The sequence below is a fragment of the Gasterosteus aculeatus genome, chromosome 7 (genome assembly GCF_964276395.1).
Source record: "Gasterosteus aculeatus chromosome 7, fGasAcu3.hap1.1, whole genome shotgun sequence".
In the NCBI taxonomy this organism is placed as follows: domain Eukaryota; kingdom Metazoa; phylum Chordata; class Actinopteri; order Perciformes; family Gasterosteidae; genus Gasterosteus; species Gasterosteus aculeatus.
Genome location: NC_135694.1, coordinates 31,717,681 through 31,737,265, shown reverse-complemented (window position 1 = coordinate 31,737,265; position 19,585 = coordinate 31,717,681). Strand labels below are relative to the sequence as shown.

The 19,585-nt window shown below is 46.2% G+C and overlaps 3 protein-coding genes across 3 annotated transcripts; 2 read left to right on the top strand and 1 right to left on the bottom strand.

The window, feature by feature from the left end:
• Window positions 1–430: 430 nt before the first annotated feature.
• Window positions 431–3,029, top strand: LOC120822926 (olfactory receptor 2A7-like). The gene is made up of 4 exons (XM_078105067.1): window positions 431–809; window positions 1,184–1,514; window positions 1,588–1,686; window positions 2,931–3,029. Exons 1-4 carry the CDS (start codon window positions 433–435, stop codon window positions 3,027–3,029), a joined length of 906 nt encoding a protein of 301 aa, XP_077961193.1. The 5' UTR covers window positions 431–432.
• Window positions 3,030–3,686: 657 nt separating this feature from the next.
• On the bottom strand, window positions 3,687–12,823 carry LOC120823110 (neuronal acetylcholine receptor subunit alpha-10-like). Its single transcript, XM_040183209.2, has 6 exons — window positions 12,523–12,823; window positions 6,996–7,141; window positions 6,770–6,924; window positions 6,449–6,695; window positions 6,081–6,366; window positions 3,687–5,767 (listed from the first exon to the last, which is right to left on the bottom strand). Exons 1-6 carry the CDS (start codon window positions 12,572–12,574, stop codon window positions 5,118–5,120), a joined length of 1,536 nt encoding a protein of 511 aa, XP_040039143.2. The 5' UTR covers window positions 12,575–12,823; the 3' UTR covers window positions 3,687–5,117.
• A 3,397-nt stretch (window positions 12,824–16,220) lies between these two features.
• On the top strand, window positions 16,221–18,691 carry siah2l (seven in absentia homolog 2 (Drosophila)-like). Its single transcript, XM_040183155.2, has 3 exons — window positions 16,221–16,841; window positions 17,435–17,614; window positions 17,842–18,691. Exons 1-3 carry the CDS (start codon window positions 16,398–16,400, stop codon window positions 18,211–18,213), a joined length of 996 nt encoding a protein of 331 aa, XP_040039089.1. The 5' UTR covers window positions 16,221–16,397; the 3' UTR covers window positions 18,214–18,691.
• Window positions 18,692–19,585: the final 894 nt, after the last annotated feature.

Sequence of the window (19,585 nt, the reverse complement as noted above, 5' to 3'; positions counted from 1 at the left end):
GCTGACGGGCAGGTTGCAGGTTGCAGGGTGGGTAGGAGGGAGGGGGGGTGCTGACGTGTCAATGGCAAATCAGCAGTGAAAGGATTGGCTCTACTGATGGACGGCACAAAGTGAAGTTATTTAAAGCGAACACACACTCCCAACGAGTCACAGCATCATCACCTGTGTGGGGAAGACGGGAGGGAAAGGTACTCACAAACCTTCATGTCGCCGAGACAATTAGACCTCAGCTTTACTTTTTGTCAGTTTGATGAAATACTAAATTGCTGTAATATTTTCTTGCAGGTACTATTGTGTGTACTATACTATTTGTTTTTTTTGGTTAAGACTAACATCACAAACTCCTTTTGTCGCTGTTCTGAATTATTATCACTGTCCACAATAGCTGAACAGAAAGGGGGCTTGACAGCTTCTCCTTCTCCACAGATCAGGATGGAGAACATATCCGCGCTGACGCCTCTCAAGCAGCCCATCGTGTTCCACCTGGAGGGCTTCTACGTGCTGCCGGGCCACGGGCCCTTCTTCTTCTCCCTGCTGCTGCTCTACTACGCCGTGACACTGTGGGCCAACGGCAGCGTGCTGTGCGTCATCGTCACGGACCAGAACCTGCACCGGCCCATGTACGTGTTGGTCTGCAACCTGGCGGTGTGCGACCTGCTGGGGGCCACGGCGGTGGCGCCTCGCCTCATGATGCACTTCCTGACGGGCCAGAGGAAGATCGCCTACGTGCCGGCGTTGGCCCAGGCCTTCTCCGTGCACATGTACGGCGTCGCCGTGCAGACTGTTCTGGGCGTAATGGCCTATGACAGGTAGTTTGTTCCTCAGGTCCGCACGCCTAACCCTCCTCTCAAATATCCAGTCCGGATCTAAAGAGGAGAAAGGTCTCTGAGGACCTTCTCATTCATTGTGCTTCATCACTCAGTCATGTTTTATCCTTTGAGGGGGGCTGGAGTCGATCCCAGCTAACATTGGCTGAGCCATGTGAGCCGCTCATTACTGCAGTGGCTCTATGTGTGTGACTGTGGGCAAAGGTCACACTTCAAGGTTCAACGTTTTCTGTACAAGAAGATCGTGGTGTTTTTCCTGCATACAGAAAAAACATCTGCAAATATTTAGTGAAGCTGAGATCCCGTTAACATGAACCGATGGAGGAAAAGGGGATGTTCTTTGACTCCCTCTGCAGGTACATTGCCGTGTGCGAACCTCTCCGGTATCACGCCATCATGACGGGGGCTCGGCTGCACTCCTGCCTGGCGCTGGCCTGGTCCGTCGCGGTGCTGCTCATCGCTCTGCTCTTCATCTTCCACATGAACTCCCCGCTGTGTGGCAACGTCATCCAGCACGTCTACTGCAGCAACCGGGGCATCCTGAACCTGGCATGCGGCCCCACCCCCTTAAACAACATCTATGGTCAGTGCATCGCAGCAAACGCGTCTCCTGCTGTTTTCACGATTCTGAACCAGCAGAATAACGCCGTGTGCTCTGTATGTTTCTGCAGGTCTCTCCATGAGCTGGTCTTTGAATACCAGCATCTTCCTCATCATTTCTTTCTCCTACATCAGAATCCTTCATGCTTGTGTGAAACAGGGCGCGGCCGACAGCGGGATGCGCAGTAAGACCTTCCAGACGTGCGCTCCCCACCTCGTGGTTTATGTTCTCTACCAGATAGCTTCAGTGGTGATAATTGTAAGTTACCGGTTCCCCTCGCTCTCACAGAACATCAAGAAATTCTTAAGCATACTGTTTATCATTATTCCACCTCTCATAAACCCTCTGATATATGGACTGGTCAGTAAAGAGATCCGTGCAGGCATCATCAAGCATTTGACCTTTTTACATCCATCCAAGAGATGAGAGGCTTTACCCCTTTTCCTCATCATTGTTTGTAACCCATGTTAGTGACTTTTAAACTTTTAATGTCTTTAGCTACTAATAACATTAGTAACAACATACTGCATGTCATCTTTATTTTGATTAATCTGTGTTTTACAAATAAATGATTGACTGGTCAACAAGAATGTCTGTGATTATCTCGGCGTAGAGAAGAAAACTGATGCAGATGTAATCTGTGGATGGATGGTCTCCTCCTGGGACAGGACAACATACATTCTGTGTCTTTGGGTTAACAAATAAACAAATACAAATGCATTCGTTTAGAATATAAGGAAAAACACAAAGTCAAAAGTAAAGCTTGTACACAAACCAGTGTGTTGTTTAATCGTCAGATTATCACAACATTTAGAAATGATTCGGTTTGATTTGGGATGATGAGGACCAACCTCTGGTTGACAACAACACTCGCTGACCCTAAAAAACAAATAATAAACAACGAGTAAGATTAGGTTCGACCAACGTGGATTAGTCCTGTTTGTGTCCTGTCCTAGATCCTGTGTTTGTGTATCTGTGTTTTAATTATTGCTCTGTAATGAGTCCTGGAGGCCTCTGAGCCCCCTGGTGTCTCACTGACCAGCAGCTTAACAGAATAAGAGGCGTTCAGGGGGAAATGGAAAGGCGGCACTCGTTCTCTGGAGAGATGCGAGACTCCGGCCCACTTGGTTCTTTGACCCGCCGCGTGTTCTGGAAACAACGACCGTCGTCGTTGTCTAAAGTCAGAAATGTCGCGTATTGAAGGCAGAAGGTTTACAACCAAAGACGAACGTTGCGTTGACAGTGCAGATGGTCCCTGTGAACCCGGGGAGGGGGGACGGGGGGGACGGGGGGGGGGCAGTGACCAATGTTATCCACTGAGCGCTGGTAAACATCCCCGGGCCGCTCCCTCGGCCCCCGGGGGACTAATTACCTCCTGAAACTGTTAATAAGTCTTAATGATGAACCACCGGAGCCCAGGGACGCACCGGGAGCACCGACGAGGGACATGTCCTGGAAGACAATCACGTGTGGTGCTTGTTGTGTCTCTCCAATGGACTCAGTGTGGGTTTGCGGGACCCTCGGGCCTGGGCGGTCCGGGGCAACGGGTCCTCGCACGATCTCCCTTGGTGGTCCTCGGAAGGGGGCCAGACCAAGACTGATTCAAGGACCCTATCAGAACCAGCCAGAAGAGGAGAACCAGGACCCCCCTCTGGAGCCCATCTGCGGGCAGCAGCTCACTGGAGATCTAAATACGATTTGCCTTTTTAAATCTGGATGAAATGTAGGGAGGGACCTTTTTAAACATCCTCAAACTGTCATCTTTTATAACGTACATACGTACGTACGGCCCGCTGGGGACCGAATGGAGCTTCATCTCAAAGGTCTTCAGCTCCATCTGCTGTTGTGGTTTTGCGGCTGCAGTGCACGGTCCCTCCGGGGAGCCGGTTCTGACCCGATCTGAAGCTCAGTGAGCTGCTCGTCTGCCCAGAAGGTGTCCGGATGTGAGGAAACGTGTGTTGACTGATCGAGTTTTTAGACTTTAACAAAACTTAAAATCCATTTTTAATTCGGTTGAGAGCTGTAAGGTTTTGTATTTAAGGTATTGTTGCACTTTATTGTGTAACACTGATCCATTAAAAGCATGAAAACGTTTCAGATATTTCATCATTAAATAAAAACTCTCCAGGTTCCCCCTCCTCTCCAACTAAAATGCCAACAACGCAATCATAATATAAATAATAATTATAATAATAAGTCTTGAGTCAGAATTTTAGCCTTCATAAAAAACACCAAATTCTTTTGAATTTCGGAAAGAAATGAATGAACAAAGATGTTTAAACGTTTTTAATGTATTTTATGGAGTCAACAATGTGTAAATATGTCTTCATAAGCACACAAACAGGATATATAACAAATACAGTGAAAAATGACATTACAAGATTAAGAACACTGCAAAAAGTGACTCGAGAATTCTTTTTTATTTTGGAAACAGGCGTGAAAAGTTTAATTCAATTTATTTTCTCACTTAAAAAAAACATAAATCTGGATATTACATAATTGTGACTAAAGTTATGTAACATTTGTGATCATAAATCTTCCCGCAAGGCAACACAAGTTTGAAATTTTGCCTTCATTCATTGTTTTTGTTGAAATAAATTCCCAAATCGTATTTGGAAGAGTTGCATTAAAGGAATAGAGAAGAAAATGGAATCCCATTTTCACTACGTATGCATTTTACTGTGAAAAAGTGTTGTGTAGATAGTAAGAGTTGTGTGTGCGTTCATTCTTGTAAGCAAACACATTTCTTTCAGTTTTGATCATCACAAACAGATTTAGGTTTAACATTTAATTCAACTTTAAACCAGCAGCTCGATGTTGATTTGAGGAAAGATGGAGAACTTTCATTTTAAACATTAAACTTATAAAATATTGACTTCATCCCCGGAGATCTTCTCTGCTGGACTGAACAAAATCACAAGGTTTCAGCTCTTTTATCATCCTTAGTTTTTTGGTAAATACACTTTGTGTATTGTAATAATTGTTCCCATTAGCCAGTTTTCTCATTGAACAACTTCACATCTCAGTATTCAGGATGAACTTTAATAAGCTTTAGTGTCGTAAATCTGCAGTAGCGTGTATTGTGCTGGTAATCTGGTTAAATTACATTGGAATGGCTCGTGCTCTCGGGGACTTTATGGTTCTGTTGTAAATAAATGTGACGGGTTCTTGTGAGTTTGCTCTTGTCAGTGAGTTATTACATTATTTGAATATATGCATCGTGCGTTGATGACCAGCAGCCCGTCTTCATGTGTCTGCTGCACAGCTTCACTCTCAATGCTACGTGTTGTGTGAATACGCCGTCATGAGTTATTCTGATGTTCATCTGTAGGAAGACGGCACAGAAGGAAGTACATGTTTATGCCAGCAAAGGATCGAAGGGTTCTGAGTGGAACCTCACTTCCTTTTGGAGAACCATTTAGAGTCCCTTATTTTTCTTGGTCTTGGTAACAAACTGTTCTTTTGTTTTCTAATTACATCATTTTACTTCTATCTGACCACACGATCAAATGTCAGAGGGACGTCATGAACAGCTTCATAACGCTGAGGAAACGCTGGAAATCATCACGTGAAGATAAAACAGCACAAGGAAACGTTTAAAAGATCAAAACTTCTTCTTCATTCACGACAAAAAAAAGAAAGCCTCAAACGACCTTTTTACCCACGACCTTCTCTCGGCCGGACCTCCTTCAAATAGCTTTTCCCAGGATGAGGATGCTCATGAAGAAGACCATGACGAAGAAGAGCCACATGAAGAAGCGATCCATGACCTTGGCGACCTTCCTCCACTCGCCGACCCTCAGCTGGCCGGCCCGCTGGTCCTGGTACGAGTTGGCAATGTACTCCACGTTCCTGCACAGCCCCAGGTGCTGACACGGCGTCCTCACCGGGACCTCCTCACCGGGACCTCCCACCTCTCCTCCCAGGCCTTTCTTCTCACCTCCTCCTCCAGCGGCTCCTTCCTGCTCTGAGTCGTCGACGGTCACAAACATGTCCTCCTTCCAGTCCGTCTGGGTGGTCAGATCCCGCCTGAGCTTCGCTGACTCTCCATCTCCTTCCTCCTCCACCAGCCTCCCCGCCCACACCTGCCCGTTCACGTCCCAGCTCCGCCGCTTGCCGTCCGGTTGGGGAGGAGGAGGCCGCTGCTTGGCGGCGGCACCCAGGCAGTTCTCTCCGGCCTCGTAAACGAAGCAGACGCGAGCCAGGTAGTTGAGGATGAAGCGCTCGGCCCAAGAGGGCACCGGCCGAGCCTCCGGGCCGCAGTGGTGGATGTTCATGATGAAGATGGTGAGCGCGGTGGACGCCGTGACCATCGTCATGGTTGCGATGTAGTACTTCCCTGTTGGTCAGAGGTCACAGAGTTAAATCAGGAGGCTTCTGATAACATCTGTTCATGGTCATCATTGATTATACGACATCTATTTGGGATTCGTCTCCTTGAACCTTTAGTCAGATGGAAGCAGCTCAACTAGCTGAAGCTTATTAAAGGATTTAATAAGAGTTTCAACATTGTTGGTTGTTTTCAATGTTTTCAACAAACAAAAAGGTGGAAGAACTGCTTCAGTGGCAACGTTCTCTTCACTGCAAAAAAAAGATTCAAATTTTACGGGAAAATATTTTTTATATTTTTTAACTGGATTTGGCTTTCTCACCGATCAGCGGCACGCTCTCGGAGGGCGGCATGCTCTCAGCCACCAACAGCTGGAACACGGTGAGGGCCAGGAGCACCGTGACGCCGAGGGAAACCTTCTCGCCGGAGTCTGCCGGCAGGTAGAAACCCAGCGGAGCCAGGAAGGAAATCATCATGCAGGGGATTAGGAGGTTGAAGATATAGAAGGAGGCCCGTCTCTTCAGATGGAGGCTGAAGGTGATGTCCGGGTATGGATCCGAGCAGCAGCCGTACAGGATGACGTTCTTCTTCGCTGGCATTCCCAGAACCTGGATGCAGTACAGAAACAGGTTGATTTACAATCAGACAAGAAGTCTCTCTTTGGAGCAGGTGAACTGCGTGCCCACTCACCTCCCACTCCACGTTGGGGACGAAATCGGCCAAGTCGGCGCTGTCCAAAGCGTTGAACAGGTCCATCTGGTTCCCGTTGTGAGTCCAGGAGCCGAAGGTCAAGTGGCACTGCTGCAGGTCGAAGGGGAAGAAGGCCACGTCCACGGAGCAGGAGCTCTTGGTGATGGCCGGCTGGTCCCACATGACCTGGCCGTCGTTGCGGAGAACCACGTTGGTCTCCATGGAGCTAGAGAACTCGTCGTCAGCACTATGGGGGCGGAGGAAGGATCGGGATCAGAGCAGATCAGTCATTGCTCAGGAACGACTTCCCCGCAGACTCACCTGTTGTACAGCACGATGTCCGGTCTCCAAACGTAGCTGCTGGGTATGCGGATGGTGTCCAGTCCGTCGTAGTCCTCCTTCTTCCAAGTGAGGTAGGCGTCCATCCACACCTGGCGGATCCACAGGTACGTGGTCAGGATCTGGTTCCGCTCATCCTGGAGAAAGGACACGTTAATGCTGGTTCCACGTACATCCCGCCCAAACATCTGGAGCAGGTGTGATTTACCATGTCGATGATCTGGGAGAGCGTGATCTGCAGCGTCACGTTGATGATGTGGTCCGTGTCCTCCACCGGCCGCAGAGCACTGGTGTAGTTGGTGAACAAGTCGCTCATCAGCTTCTGGGCGTAGCGACCATGAGCGGCGAGGCAGCCTACAGCGTGCAGCAGGAAGAGAGACCCTCAGCCAAGCGAGCAGGTATTTACACTAACGCCTGTTTCATAAAGGTGGTCTGTCAACTACGGTTAGATTTCTGTTAGATGAACGTATAACGCTGCTGCTCCCCAGAGGATCAAAGGTTGTTCCCTGGTGGTGAGACTCCTATTGTCAAATGAAGCATGAAGCTGGTGGTGGAAAATCCTACTTTCTATTTCATGATTATAAACCATTTGTATAACTGTTTATCAATAATGTTGCTGTTTGAATTTAAAATTATAATTTAATCTTCATGGGAATGTTGGTTCTTAAACAACTTGATGAACTGCTGGTGACCAGATGGAACCAGACAGATTATCCGGAATGTGAAGAAGTCCTCGTCTCACTTGTTCATTTGTACGTCTCACATCTGAAGCTTCAATGCACACACACACACTGTAACACACACACACTGTAACACACACACACTGTTACACACACACACTGTTACACACACACACACACACACACTGTTACACACACACACACACACACTGTTACACACACACTGTTACACACACACACACACACACACTGTTACACACACACACACACACACACTGTTACACACACACACTGTTACACACACACACACACACACACTGTTACACGCACACACACACACTGTTACACACACACACACTGTTACACACACACACACACACACACACTGTTACACACACACTGTTACACACACACACACACACTGTTACACACACACACACACACACACACACACTGTTACACACACACACCGTTACACACACACACACACACACACACACACACACACACTGTTACACACACACACCGTTACACACACACACACACACACACACACTGTTACACACACACACACACACACACACCGTCACACACACACACACACACACACACTCCTCCCCGATCGATTAGGCGGAGGTCCGGCTCGTCTCTGGTGGTGCTGACGGAGGCCTCAGGCTGCTCCATCGTGTCTTATAATCATCGCTGATGAAGGAGGCGTTTATCTATTTGTAGCACTGTGGGATATTTGGTTGTATCCTTTCATGGTGTTTATTATCATGGTTTAAAGTGTGCTGCATGTTGTTATAAGCTGTAATTAATGTGTTCATGTGTAATAATTGTATTAGTTAAAGGGATGAGACTCCAATCAGAGAGAGAGGGAGGAACATGGCGGCAAATCACTGCCACAATTCGAGAGCGCAAATCATTACCGGCACATTAAGAGCGATGCGTCCAGCTCGCAGACCGGTCCGTCAGTCTGAATCTGTGAATATTTTGCCAACTTTCAATACGGATCGATTTTTGGAAAATCAAAATAATGAGAAAAGATGTGCGCAGACTCCTTCATAGTTCGGTAAAATTGGCAAGATATTCAGATTGAGACTGACGGACCGGTCTGAGAGCTGGACGCATCGCTCTTAATGTGCCGGTAATGATGGTAAATGATGGTTCCTCCTCACTGAGAGCAAAACACTGGACTAGATCTCCACTCTCTGCTGTCCTGCTCCTAAATGGTGGAAGGAGGTCTCTGAAGACATCAGGACCACAGAGAGCCCCCTTCAGGCGCGAGTAAAGGGGGCGAAGATTCGCTTCGCTTTTGCTGTGAAAGCAGCATAACAAACTGTAGCACTTAAATTGTACTTTTAATGGCTCTTATCTAAAGAAAATGTAACTTGGCTTATTTGATGAAATCACACTTTGTTGCCCCCCTCACACACACATGGAGGATTCAGGCAGGAGGAGTCGGATCAGCGACCTTCAGATGACGTGGACATATGAGGCCTACTGCAGTGTGAGTGTCAGATGAAGATGGAGAGCCAGGAGGACATGATGGCAGCATCTGTAATTCATAACCATATAAGTATAAACAGTGAAACAACATCGACTGTTTACGACCACTGAGACTTCATCAGGAATGAGGAGGAGCCGCCAGGAACCTTCCTAGAAGGTCACAAGGAAATAAGGAGCTGGCCGTCGCTGTAGTGCATTCTGTCCAATGCAGAAGATAAAAGAATAAGATCCTGAGTTCTGACTAAAGGCTTTTGTTCGACGTGTGTTGGCCTGAATGTCAGAGGATTGTTTTTCTTCTTCTGGAAATTACTTTTGAAAAATTCAACATCTACACAATTATGTTATCAAATTATCACATTTTCCCAGGAACGTCCAGGAACAAGAGGCAGGAGGACTCAAACGCAGATTTATTCAAAACTAAACTTTATTCAAAGTCGACTACAAAATGCCTGGAGGCACGATCACAACAACAGCCAACGAGAATGTCAGGGTTTGGGTTCATGTCTGGTTTTATTTTGTAGTTTCCTTCCTCTGTTCTCCCTGGGTCACATCCCTTCCTGTCGTCCCCTGTGATCGTCTGTCATGTCATGATTGTTTCCACCTGTGTCCAATCACCTGCACCTCCCTTGTGTATTTAAGCCGTGTGTGTCTGTTGTCACTGGTCACGTCATTCTGTCAGGGTGGCTGCAAGGCAGGACTCAAATGCAGCGCTTAAAGCAAAAAAAGTCAAATAGTCAAAACGCAAAAAGCAAAAGGATAGACAATGACGCAACAAGTGACACAAGAGACACACGGCTTAAATACACTAGGGAGGTGCAGGTGATTGGACACAGGTGGAAACGATCAGACAATCACAGGGGATGACAGGACCAGGCAGGAAGTGAAGTTACCCGGGGACACGAGTGGCAGAAAACTACAAAATAAGACAGGACGTGAACCACACCGTGACAGAGAATCCAAAAAGATTAAGGAACTGACCGGGTTTCAGAACAGCTGCTTAGAGTTGGTTCAATCATCTCGGAGTAGGTTGACTCAGAGTTCAGCGCCACCATGATTAGTGTGTAAATTAAATATTAAAACTTATTTACTTTCTCTGTCTTTTCTTTCTAATTACGGGTTCATACTCGTACGCTTGCATTAATATGTGCAGCTCAATAGGGGTGAATATACTGTTTGTGGTGGTTGTCATGGTAACTCGTAGTATCGTGGCTTTGTTCGTGCTGCCTTCATACTGTGATGCTGCACGCTGAGTCAACCTACTGGAGATGATTGAACCGACTCTAAACAGCTGTTCTGAAACCCAAAACAAACATGTATTAAAACAATAAGCTACGTAAGGAAGAACCATATGTCAATAACGTTACAGCTCAACGGTGTTTGTTGGCAAACTCTTGAACTGCAACATTATTGGACAATAGTATGAAGTATAAAGTACTGCCTCAAGTACCTTGTTGCTTTTATGACACGGTTACCAGCGACATTGTAAATAGTAAATATTTGTGTGTCGCATTTCAGTAGCCTGGAGAAAATAATCCCCATTTGTGTGGATGTTGCTATGCGACAGACACACTCATTAAAGCAACATCACGTGTGTTAGCGTAGCACCAGAAGTGGGTGTGATGATTAGAAAGGAGATCAACATTAATCTCAGGTCTCCTTGATAAATCTCACACCATCTCATTCTCTCACGCTCAGGAGCTTTTGTCTTTGACTAAAAAGTTCCCTTCATTCTGAGTGGAACGCTCAGGTCGATGTAAACAGGGACATACATTGTACATATATATATGTATTATATATATATATATATAAATACATCTAAAAGGGTGAGAAAGTTATCCAGTTCAAAATGGCCGTCTTCCCGTTGGTTTATGAATCTTTTGTGGTCGATAAAGAAGGTTCTTCAGAGAACCCTGCTCTGAAAGGTTCAGGTCATAAAGTGAGGTTTTCCTCAGTGATTTAAACCGCTGCTCTGAGAACCCGAGAACCCGAGAACCCGAACCCCCCCGCGCAGGTCTCAAAAAGGAAGAGCACGAGGCCGCTGGCGCTTCAGCGTCCTTCAGATAACGAGAACATGATTCATAGCGGGAATGACCGAGGAGACGGTCCAACACGCTGTGGACAAACATGGAAATGAGGAGGAGAAGCCGTCACTCCGATGAGACCGTTGAACTTCACCACCTACAGGCTGCAGACAAATGTAAGGTCAGAAGGTACGAGCTGTTGGGAGGCCTCCTTGGTTCAGACGGGGAATCTATGAGGCCACATGGAGATCTGTGATAGAGAGATGAAGACCATTCTCATTGAATATGTTCCCTTATTTGGTGCTGTTTTGCTGGTGGAAGAACGCTGTCACTCAGAAATCTCCCACAGGTCTCCAACATACTGAAGAACATCAGAAACATCTTTAAGACGATCAAGACCATCTAAAGGACATGTAGAGCTTCATTTATGAACGTTTCCAAAACACCTACTGAACCCTGGATCAGCCTCAATAGCTAAGAAACCACCCGAGGAACCCTCCCATCTCTTTAAGTAAAACTAGGCAACATAGTAGCCTCCTAAAAACTAATAGAACCTCCTAAACGTACAAGAACCACAAATGTGACTTAAGAAATTCTTCAATGTTGACTTGAACCACCAAACACAAACTAGGACACCTTAAAGTACCACTAGAAGCACCTAAGGACCCATAGAACCACTTGAAGGACTTTATCTAAAAAAACCCAATAAAGCCACTTCCAGACCCATAAAATCCCCCAAAGAACCTCAAGAATCACCGAAAGAACCTCAAGAATCACCCAAAGAACCTCAAGAATCACCGAAAGAGAGAGAGAGAGAAAATGCAGCTTTGATGCATGGAGCTCTGTTATCTTCTGGTTTGAATAACAGCATAAAAGTATGATCCTCTTTGAATGAACTCATGTTCACAATGAATCACATTGAATCACAGCAGCTGATGTTTCTCGTGTTGCTTTCTTTCAGAGAATCGTTTAAGCTTCTGGACATTTTTCACATATCAACTCTATGAAAAAACAATGAGGTTTTTTTCTAATCACTAAAGAAGAAGGAAAACAAGTCCATAAAATCACTTCATTTAAACCACAAATTATATAAAACAAAATCAGATCTTAAGCTGTTAGACTTCAAACCGAACCATTTATTAAAGTCTAACCCAATTAGTATTCCAAAACTTCATGTTCATGCAGCCCTAATTCAAGTAAATTACTAATTAATTAAAACGTTGTCTGTGGCAGAATTTTGTTTGCAAATATTTCTATATAATAACAGTAATAATATATTGATAGAAACATTTTTTTAAATTATACAATATTAAATCGAATCATCATAATAAGTATTTCATTGGTTGTAAAAACATGTCATTATTCATCATACTAATGAATTATTTTATTAATTTACAAACTTTAAGTTCCACTTCTACATCTGTGTGAACAACATTCTTCTATCTGTAAAACTGTAAAACGTGACTCTGGTTGCAGGAGTTCCTTTTCACGAGAGAAACTCTGCTGGAGGAGAAAAGGTTCTCACCTGGAACACAGAAGAGGAAGAGGAGCTCCATCGACCCGCCGAGAAGCTTCATCCCGCCAACTGACCCCCTGAAAACAATGTGGCTACAACACGCTGATCACAGATCAGCCAGAGGAGGGGCGGCTCTGCAGCGTGTATGAGAGGTTGTTAGTGCCACTGGATGAGACTGAACGACCGATGAAAGAAGAAGATGATGATGTGCAAAGACACAAAGTAACTTATTCTACCGCAATATGTACGTTGATAACAACAACAACGAGTCTGCAAAGGTGGAATACCTCAGGTACTCTGGGCCTCATGTACGCGTTTTTCTCCCATTTCAGGCGTGATAACGGCATGGCGAGGTACGTACAAACAAGGCGCGCTGAGGTAAACGCTCACACTGCCTTTTGCGGAAACTTAAAAAGGCAAATTGCGCTTTTTGTGTCAGGCATGTGCATTCACGTGAGGGTCAAGGAGAAAGTGTGTGTTTCCTCACATGTGCCTCCTGGTGGAATGACAGCAGGAATCAGAGCAAGACGGCGACGTTACATTACATTACATGTCATTACATCACATCATCACATGTCATTACATTACATGTCATTACATTACATGTCATGACATTACATTACATGTCATTACATCACATCATCACATGTCATTACATTACATTACATGTCATTACATCACATCATCACATGTCATTACATTACATTACATGTCATTACATCACATCATCACATGACATTACATTACATTACATGTCATTACATCACATCATCACATGTCATTACATTACATTACATGTCATTACATCACATCATCACATGACATTACATGTCATTACATTACATGTCATTACATCACATTACATTACATGTCATTTGGGACAAGGAGACAAGCTGAGAGGATTTTTGCCACAAGGATCACACTTCTTCAGTTGAGTGAACAGAAAATCATCACATGCTACACATTTAGCCGACATGCAAAATCACTGGAAGAAATCAAAGATGACGTCGCATCTCCGACTCAGCGTCCACATTCCATTGCAGCCGGTGTTAAACTCTTCACTACATTACAGATATTGGATCAGGATCATTTCAAACAGTCACAGCAAGTAAACAACGCGTTGCTACGGCGCACGAGTCACTACACACATTTCCCACCACTGATACACAAATGAGTCCGTGCACGTTTAAATCTCTCAATCTGTGGAATTGTGAACGACGCCGATCACCTGATGCGCTGCATGTTTCGTAAATACAGCGACTACGCAGGGCGTCTGTCTTCTCAGGTACTCTGTGTACTACGCAGGGCGTCTGTCTTCTCAGGTACTCTGTGTACTACGCAGGGCGTCTGTCTTCTCAGGTACTCTGTGTACTACGCAGGGCGTCTGTCTTCTCAGGTACTCTGTGTACTACGCAGGGCGTCTGTCTTCTCAGGTACTCTGTGTACTCCGTAGGGCGTCTGTGTACTCTGTGTACTACCTGCTCAGGTAGATGTTTTAGAAGAATTAAACAATATGCTACATTTTAAACATGGCTGCTCTTTGATGGCGGCCACTTTGACAGTTATTATTAATTTTTTTTCTTTCTGTTTTTTACTTTTTGTTTTAGTCTTTTAATGTGTGTTTGCTGTCAAACTTTGGTATATAGAAAATCAAAAAATAGACTTTTTTTCTCTCCAGGTTAATTAAAACGTGTGGCACAAAAAATCAGACCTTCAATCTTAATGAAGATTAATCTGCTTTGTACTGTAATTAATGTCATTGATTTAAGAAATGTGCTCTGACAAGTTTTTCATCTTCACTGAAACATTTCAGCTCAAAAAAGTCCTTTTATCCGGAGCAGATCTGATCTGAGAGCAGCCTCCACCCAATAGGAGAGTAAATAATAAAGGGAATTACAGGAGATTAAGGGATTAAAGGGAAATAAATTAACTCACGGACACAATGGGGATGAAGTCACGGTTTCTTCGTCATTATGGAATCTAATGTTCCAAAAGGGAAACGTGGCAGATCTTTGCGATTAGTGGGAACAAAACCGGACGTCCAACTTTAATTATAACACCTCAGAAGCATCGGATGATGTCATTAGCCTGTGAAATCTGATTAAATCAGAACATTTGTGTTTTTAAAAACACAGACAAAAGAACAGAACAAGACAGATAGTTGATCTTTCAACAAAGTGCTTTAAATAAAAACTGTATATATAGTTATATATCGATATCTATATCTCTATATATATGTTGTATAGAGCAACGAGATACAGCTTCATCAGTGAGAGATGTAAATAGTGTATTCTTGTGTTTTATTCTGTTGTACGATGTTATACTGTGTTTTCTGTGGTATAGTTCTGATATTAGTACGTTATTTGCAGTAGCGACTCGTCCATAGAGGGCAATGGGGCGGGGCCTACCATGGAAATATACATTTATATATTCATATTTGTTGTTTATTATATTAAAAATACTTTGTAGAATAGAATTTGGAGCTTGGCTTGGACCCTCACCGGCCTTCTTTCTTCCTTCTTTTGGCGAAGCTTTTTGTCGGCGACCTTGGAGGCGTCTGAAGGTTAATTGAGTCGGGACGCTGGCGGGACGCAGACTCTTCAATTCCCCGCCTGGAGATGAAGTGAGAGGCCAGCTGACGGAGAACCAGTCCGGAGCCAAGATGTTCCTCACAAGACCATTGGTGGTTGTTAGCTTCATTGGCCGGTGGGGGGGGGGTGGGGGGTCTTATCTCCATGATGTCATGAGAGGCATCTCAATGCTGATTGGCTTAAAGGCACAGCGCGCGAGGGTCTGAACATTTCTATTTGCATTTGCTTTGTATTTAATCTAAAAGCCAAACATTGTCTCGAGTGGATTCCATGGAGCTCGTTACATAATTACTGTAAACTCCAATACGTTTTTCACCCTTTGTTAAAGAACAATGCTCCGTTGTTCTGTGTTCACTACGTAAGTTACTCAGAACTTTACAGAACGAAGATAAGTGAACTGGTTTCACACGCACACGAAAATCAACATTACATTCTGATTTACAGACCGATAAGCAGTCCCGCCTCCGAACACATCCAACCAATGAGAGGAGAGGACCGCCTTAGTCCCGCCCCCAGACGCATCCAACTAATGAGAGGTGAGAACCCTGTCACTCCTCCTGAGTTAAACATAGTAACTCCCTGATGATAACAAAGAACATGTACATCCATTTGTTGGACAAAACGTCGTCATTGCCAGGGATTGTGGGTAATTTAGGTGTTTTACCCTGTAGGAGACCCGTATTGTTGGTGCCACTTGGTAAGGCCCTTTTCTTTGGTGGTGATGTGAACGCATGCCGAGTCTACCGGCGGGTACAAATAGAAGTAACCTGAACCTGAACATTTCATTACAACAACAAGATAACTTCTGAATGTTGAAAAAATGAATTGAATACTTGACTAACTCATATTTTTTCTAAAGATGACTTTTTCTCTCATGATGGATTTTTCTTGGATTTCTTCCTGATAATAATGACCTCATATTCCAGAACTGTGAATGATAATGAATGTAAATACATGTAAATAATGACTTTCACTTCAAAATGATGACGTCTCATAATTGTTCTTTTTCTCGGACGATTTCTCCTAAAGAATAATAATGCATTGTTATGCAAATATCACTGTGTGATTATTTTATTATTATTACGTGTACATTTGATTTCTTTATTTCCCTGCTAGGAACAAGCTTTCACACACGAGCGTCACGGGATGACGCATCTCCGCTCTCTGATTGGCCGAGCGCCCCGTCAGTCTGCGCCGCGGCGTCCAATGGGAGCGCGCAGCAGGCGATACAAACTGGCAGCGGCCATGTTGTGTCTCCGGGGGCCAACGGCGACGTCCGGTAGTAAACAGTAGATGACGTTACCGCCCGCTCGGCAGTTCACGGGAAACGGACCGCAGCTGGAAGCCATGAGCCGCCCGTCCTCTGCCGGAGGCGGAGGACTCGGTGCCGGGAAAGCAGCGGGCGGAGGAAAGCACGGCGGAACCGGAGGCGGCGCCGCGGCGGCGGCCGTGGCCGCCGGGCTGAGCTCCGTGGCCGTGCCGGGGTCCGCCGCCCCGTCCTCCGCCCTCCCGCTCGGCCTGCCCGGGCAGTCCCCGGAGCTCACGGCGCTGTTCGAGTGCCCGGTATGCTTCGACTACGTGCTGCCGCCCATTCTGCAGTGCCAGGCGGGCCACCTGGTGTGCAACCAGTGCCGCCAGAAGCTGAGCTGCTGCCCGACGTGCCGCGGCCCGCTGAGCCCGAGCATCCGCAACCTGGCCATGGAGAAGGTGGCGTCCACGCTGCCGTTCCCCTGCAAGGTACGCGCGCACGCACTCATTCGCGCGGGCACGCGGCCGACCGACCGAACTTGCTGCGACACAACAGCGCGCGACAGGTGCGCGCGCGCGTACAGACAAGCACCCAACGTGCAAAAGTTGGTGTTTGTACTTACACAAGTACACCTAGTAGTACTACTACTTACTTCTTTTACTTCAATCAGGTTTTGAATGCAGTACTTTGGCTGTGGTATTAGTACCTGTTACCACAGTAGAGGACACATTGGTTTGTCTCGGTCGCCGTGGTTACGGGTGTTTATCTACTCACACCTTCATGTAGGTCTTCTGTCAGAGAGGGACAAAACACTGATAAGCGTTTGGACAATAAGCCCCTTGTTACGTGAGCGGGACCTCGCGTTGTCTCACGTCTCATTCGGTCATCATTCCATCTACGTTCTGTCTCCGTCCCTTTTGTCCAGCGGACGTCATTGTCCACGTCCCACGTTGTTCGTTTAGTGAAGTGCTGCCGTGGGGTATTTGGTTCATGGCACCAGATTGGACACGTGTTCGGACCCTTTGAAGGCCGATGGTACCCGTGTACTTGTACCTGTACTCATACTCCCCCTTCCCCTCAGTACTCGTCCTCCGGCTGTCCTCTGTCCCTCCACCACAGCGAGAAGCCGGACCACGAGGAGGTGTGTGAGTTCCGTCCGTACACCTGTCCGTGTCCCGGAGCCACCTGCAAGTGGCACGGCTCGCTGGAGGCCGTCATGCCGCACCTGATGCACGCCCACAAGTCCATCACCACGCTGCAGGTGGGCCGCCGTCTCCCGTCTTATCTAACTTTGTATTCTAAATAAATCCCTTTCTGCTGGACGTTTGTCTTCATCTCAGAACAAAGTGTTTTATTTATTGAGCCGATTTATTCAGTTTGATGGAAACAAGATCATCGACTGACACGATTGAACCGTGAACACCGAGCGGGTCACCGCGGTAGAAGCATGCTAGTTAGCAGCGAGCTAACTACGGCCTCTCTCCTCAGGGGGAGGACATCGTCTTCCTGGCAACCGACATCAACCTGCCGGGCGCCGTGGACTGGGTGATGATGCAGTCGTGCTTCAGCCACCACTTCATGCTGGTCCTGGAGAAGCAGGAGAAGTACGAGGGCCACCAGCAGTTCTTCGCCGTGGTGCTGCTCATCGGCACCCGCAAGCAGGCCGAGAACTTCGCCTACCGCCTGGAGCTCAACGGCAACCGGCGCCGGCTCACCTGGGAGGCAACGCCGCGCTCCATCCACGACGGCGTGGCGGCGGCCATCATGAACAGCGACTGCCTGGTCTTCGACACCTCCATCGCGCACCTGTTCGCCGACAACGGCAACCTGGGGATCAACGTCACCATCTCCATGTGCTGAGGAAACCAGACGCGCCAGAGGAGGACAGACGGGAGCATCGGGCCCCCGGGCGCCGCCGCTCCAACTCCTGCGACCTCAGCCGGCCCACGGACCCGTACGGTGGCGCTGAGGGGAGGAGTGTCCTCACGCAGACGCAGGGACGAGGAGACGAGGAGGACATTCAACTGGAATGCCGACGTGACGTCGTGTCTTTAAATCAATGAGCAGCTTCATTGACTCGATACCTCACAGTAGTGCAGAGAAACTATATGCGTGTGTGTGTGTATATATGTACATATGTGTGTATATACATATATATTACACGTATGTGTATGTATGTTTATGTGCGTATAGACACCCAGTTTGATTCCAGGGATCAAGACTCATTCAGAAATCCGCTTTGAGGAATAAAACATGAGTCAGACTTTTTACTGATTATCATTACGTTGTTATTTCAGCTTTTATATCTGTTTGTTTGAATTAAATCACAGTTGAAGTATTTTTGAGCCTGGAGTGATGTTCTCTGCTTGATGAGGACACGAGATCGCCGAGTTAAAGCAACGCCAGTTGATCCGATCCCTGCAGAACCACAATCGATCTTTAATCTCTTTAGATTAGAATCTTCCCGTCAGCTCAAACACAAACTTACCACATGTGTTTACCAAATGTTTTTGTTTTTAAACCCCGGAATCAACAGACCAGAGGGCTATTAGCATAGCATGAAACCAGGATACGGGATTAAGTCGGGATATTCACCGTATCCTGGATGAATTTAGCTTGGACTCGGTTGCACGAAAGCAGGTTGAATTAAAACCAGCCAAGTAACCATGGAGATGTATTCTTTGCAGTTGGGCTAACTGCCGGGCTAAGATTAACCCATGACCTCTGACCCCAAACAGACGGCTCGCTTGCAGTAGTTTAGGTCAGTGGTCCCCGACCGTTGTACCGTTTACCCACAATATTTGGCGGACTGGTCAAGAAGGTCCAGCGGGTAATAAACATGTCGACCGAACGGGGGGTCGTAGTGCTGACCGGCCGGCGGGGGGGGGTATATAATGTACGTGAGAGGACACGTGAGACCAGCGTGAAGCTTGTCTGCGTGGCGCTGAGCATGTTTTTATATGTCAGACTATTTGCTGTCAGACTGTGTGAAGCATCTTTATTACAACAGAAGAATGTTCCATCACAGAGGATTTACACATTTACAGTGATGGAGTGTACGAAGGGGCAGTTTCTGCAGGTGCATCAATTCCTTCTTCTTAACTGCTAAAATCAGTTCAGATAAAAATATGTGAGCAGGCGTCTTGTAGGTAATTTCTACACCATTTGCAAACTGTTAAGGGAAAATATTTATATATTTGATCTTTTTTGTCCAGTCGCGTTTGTTGTGTGT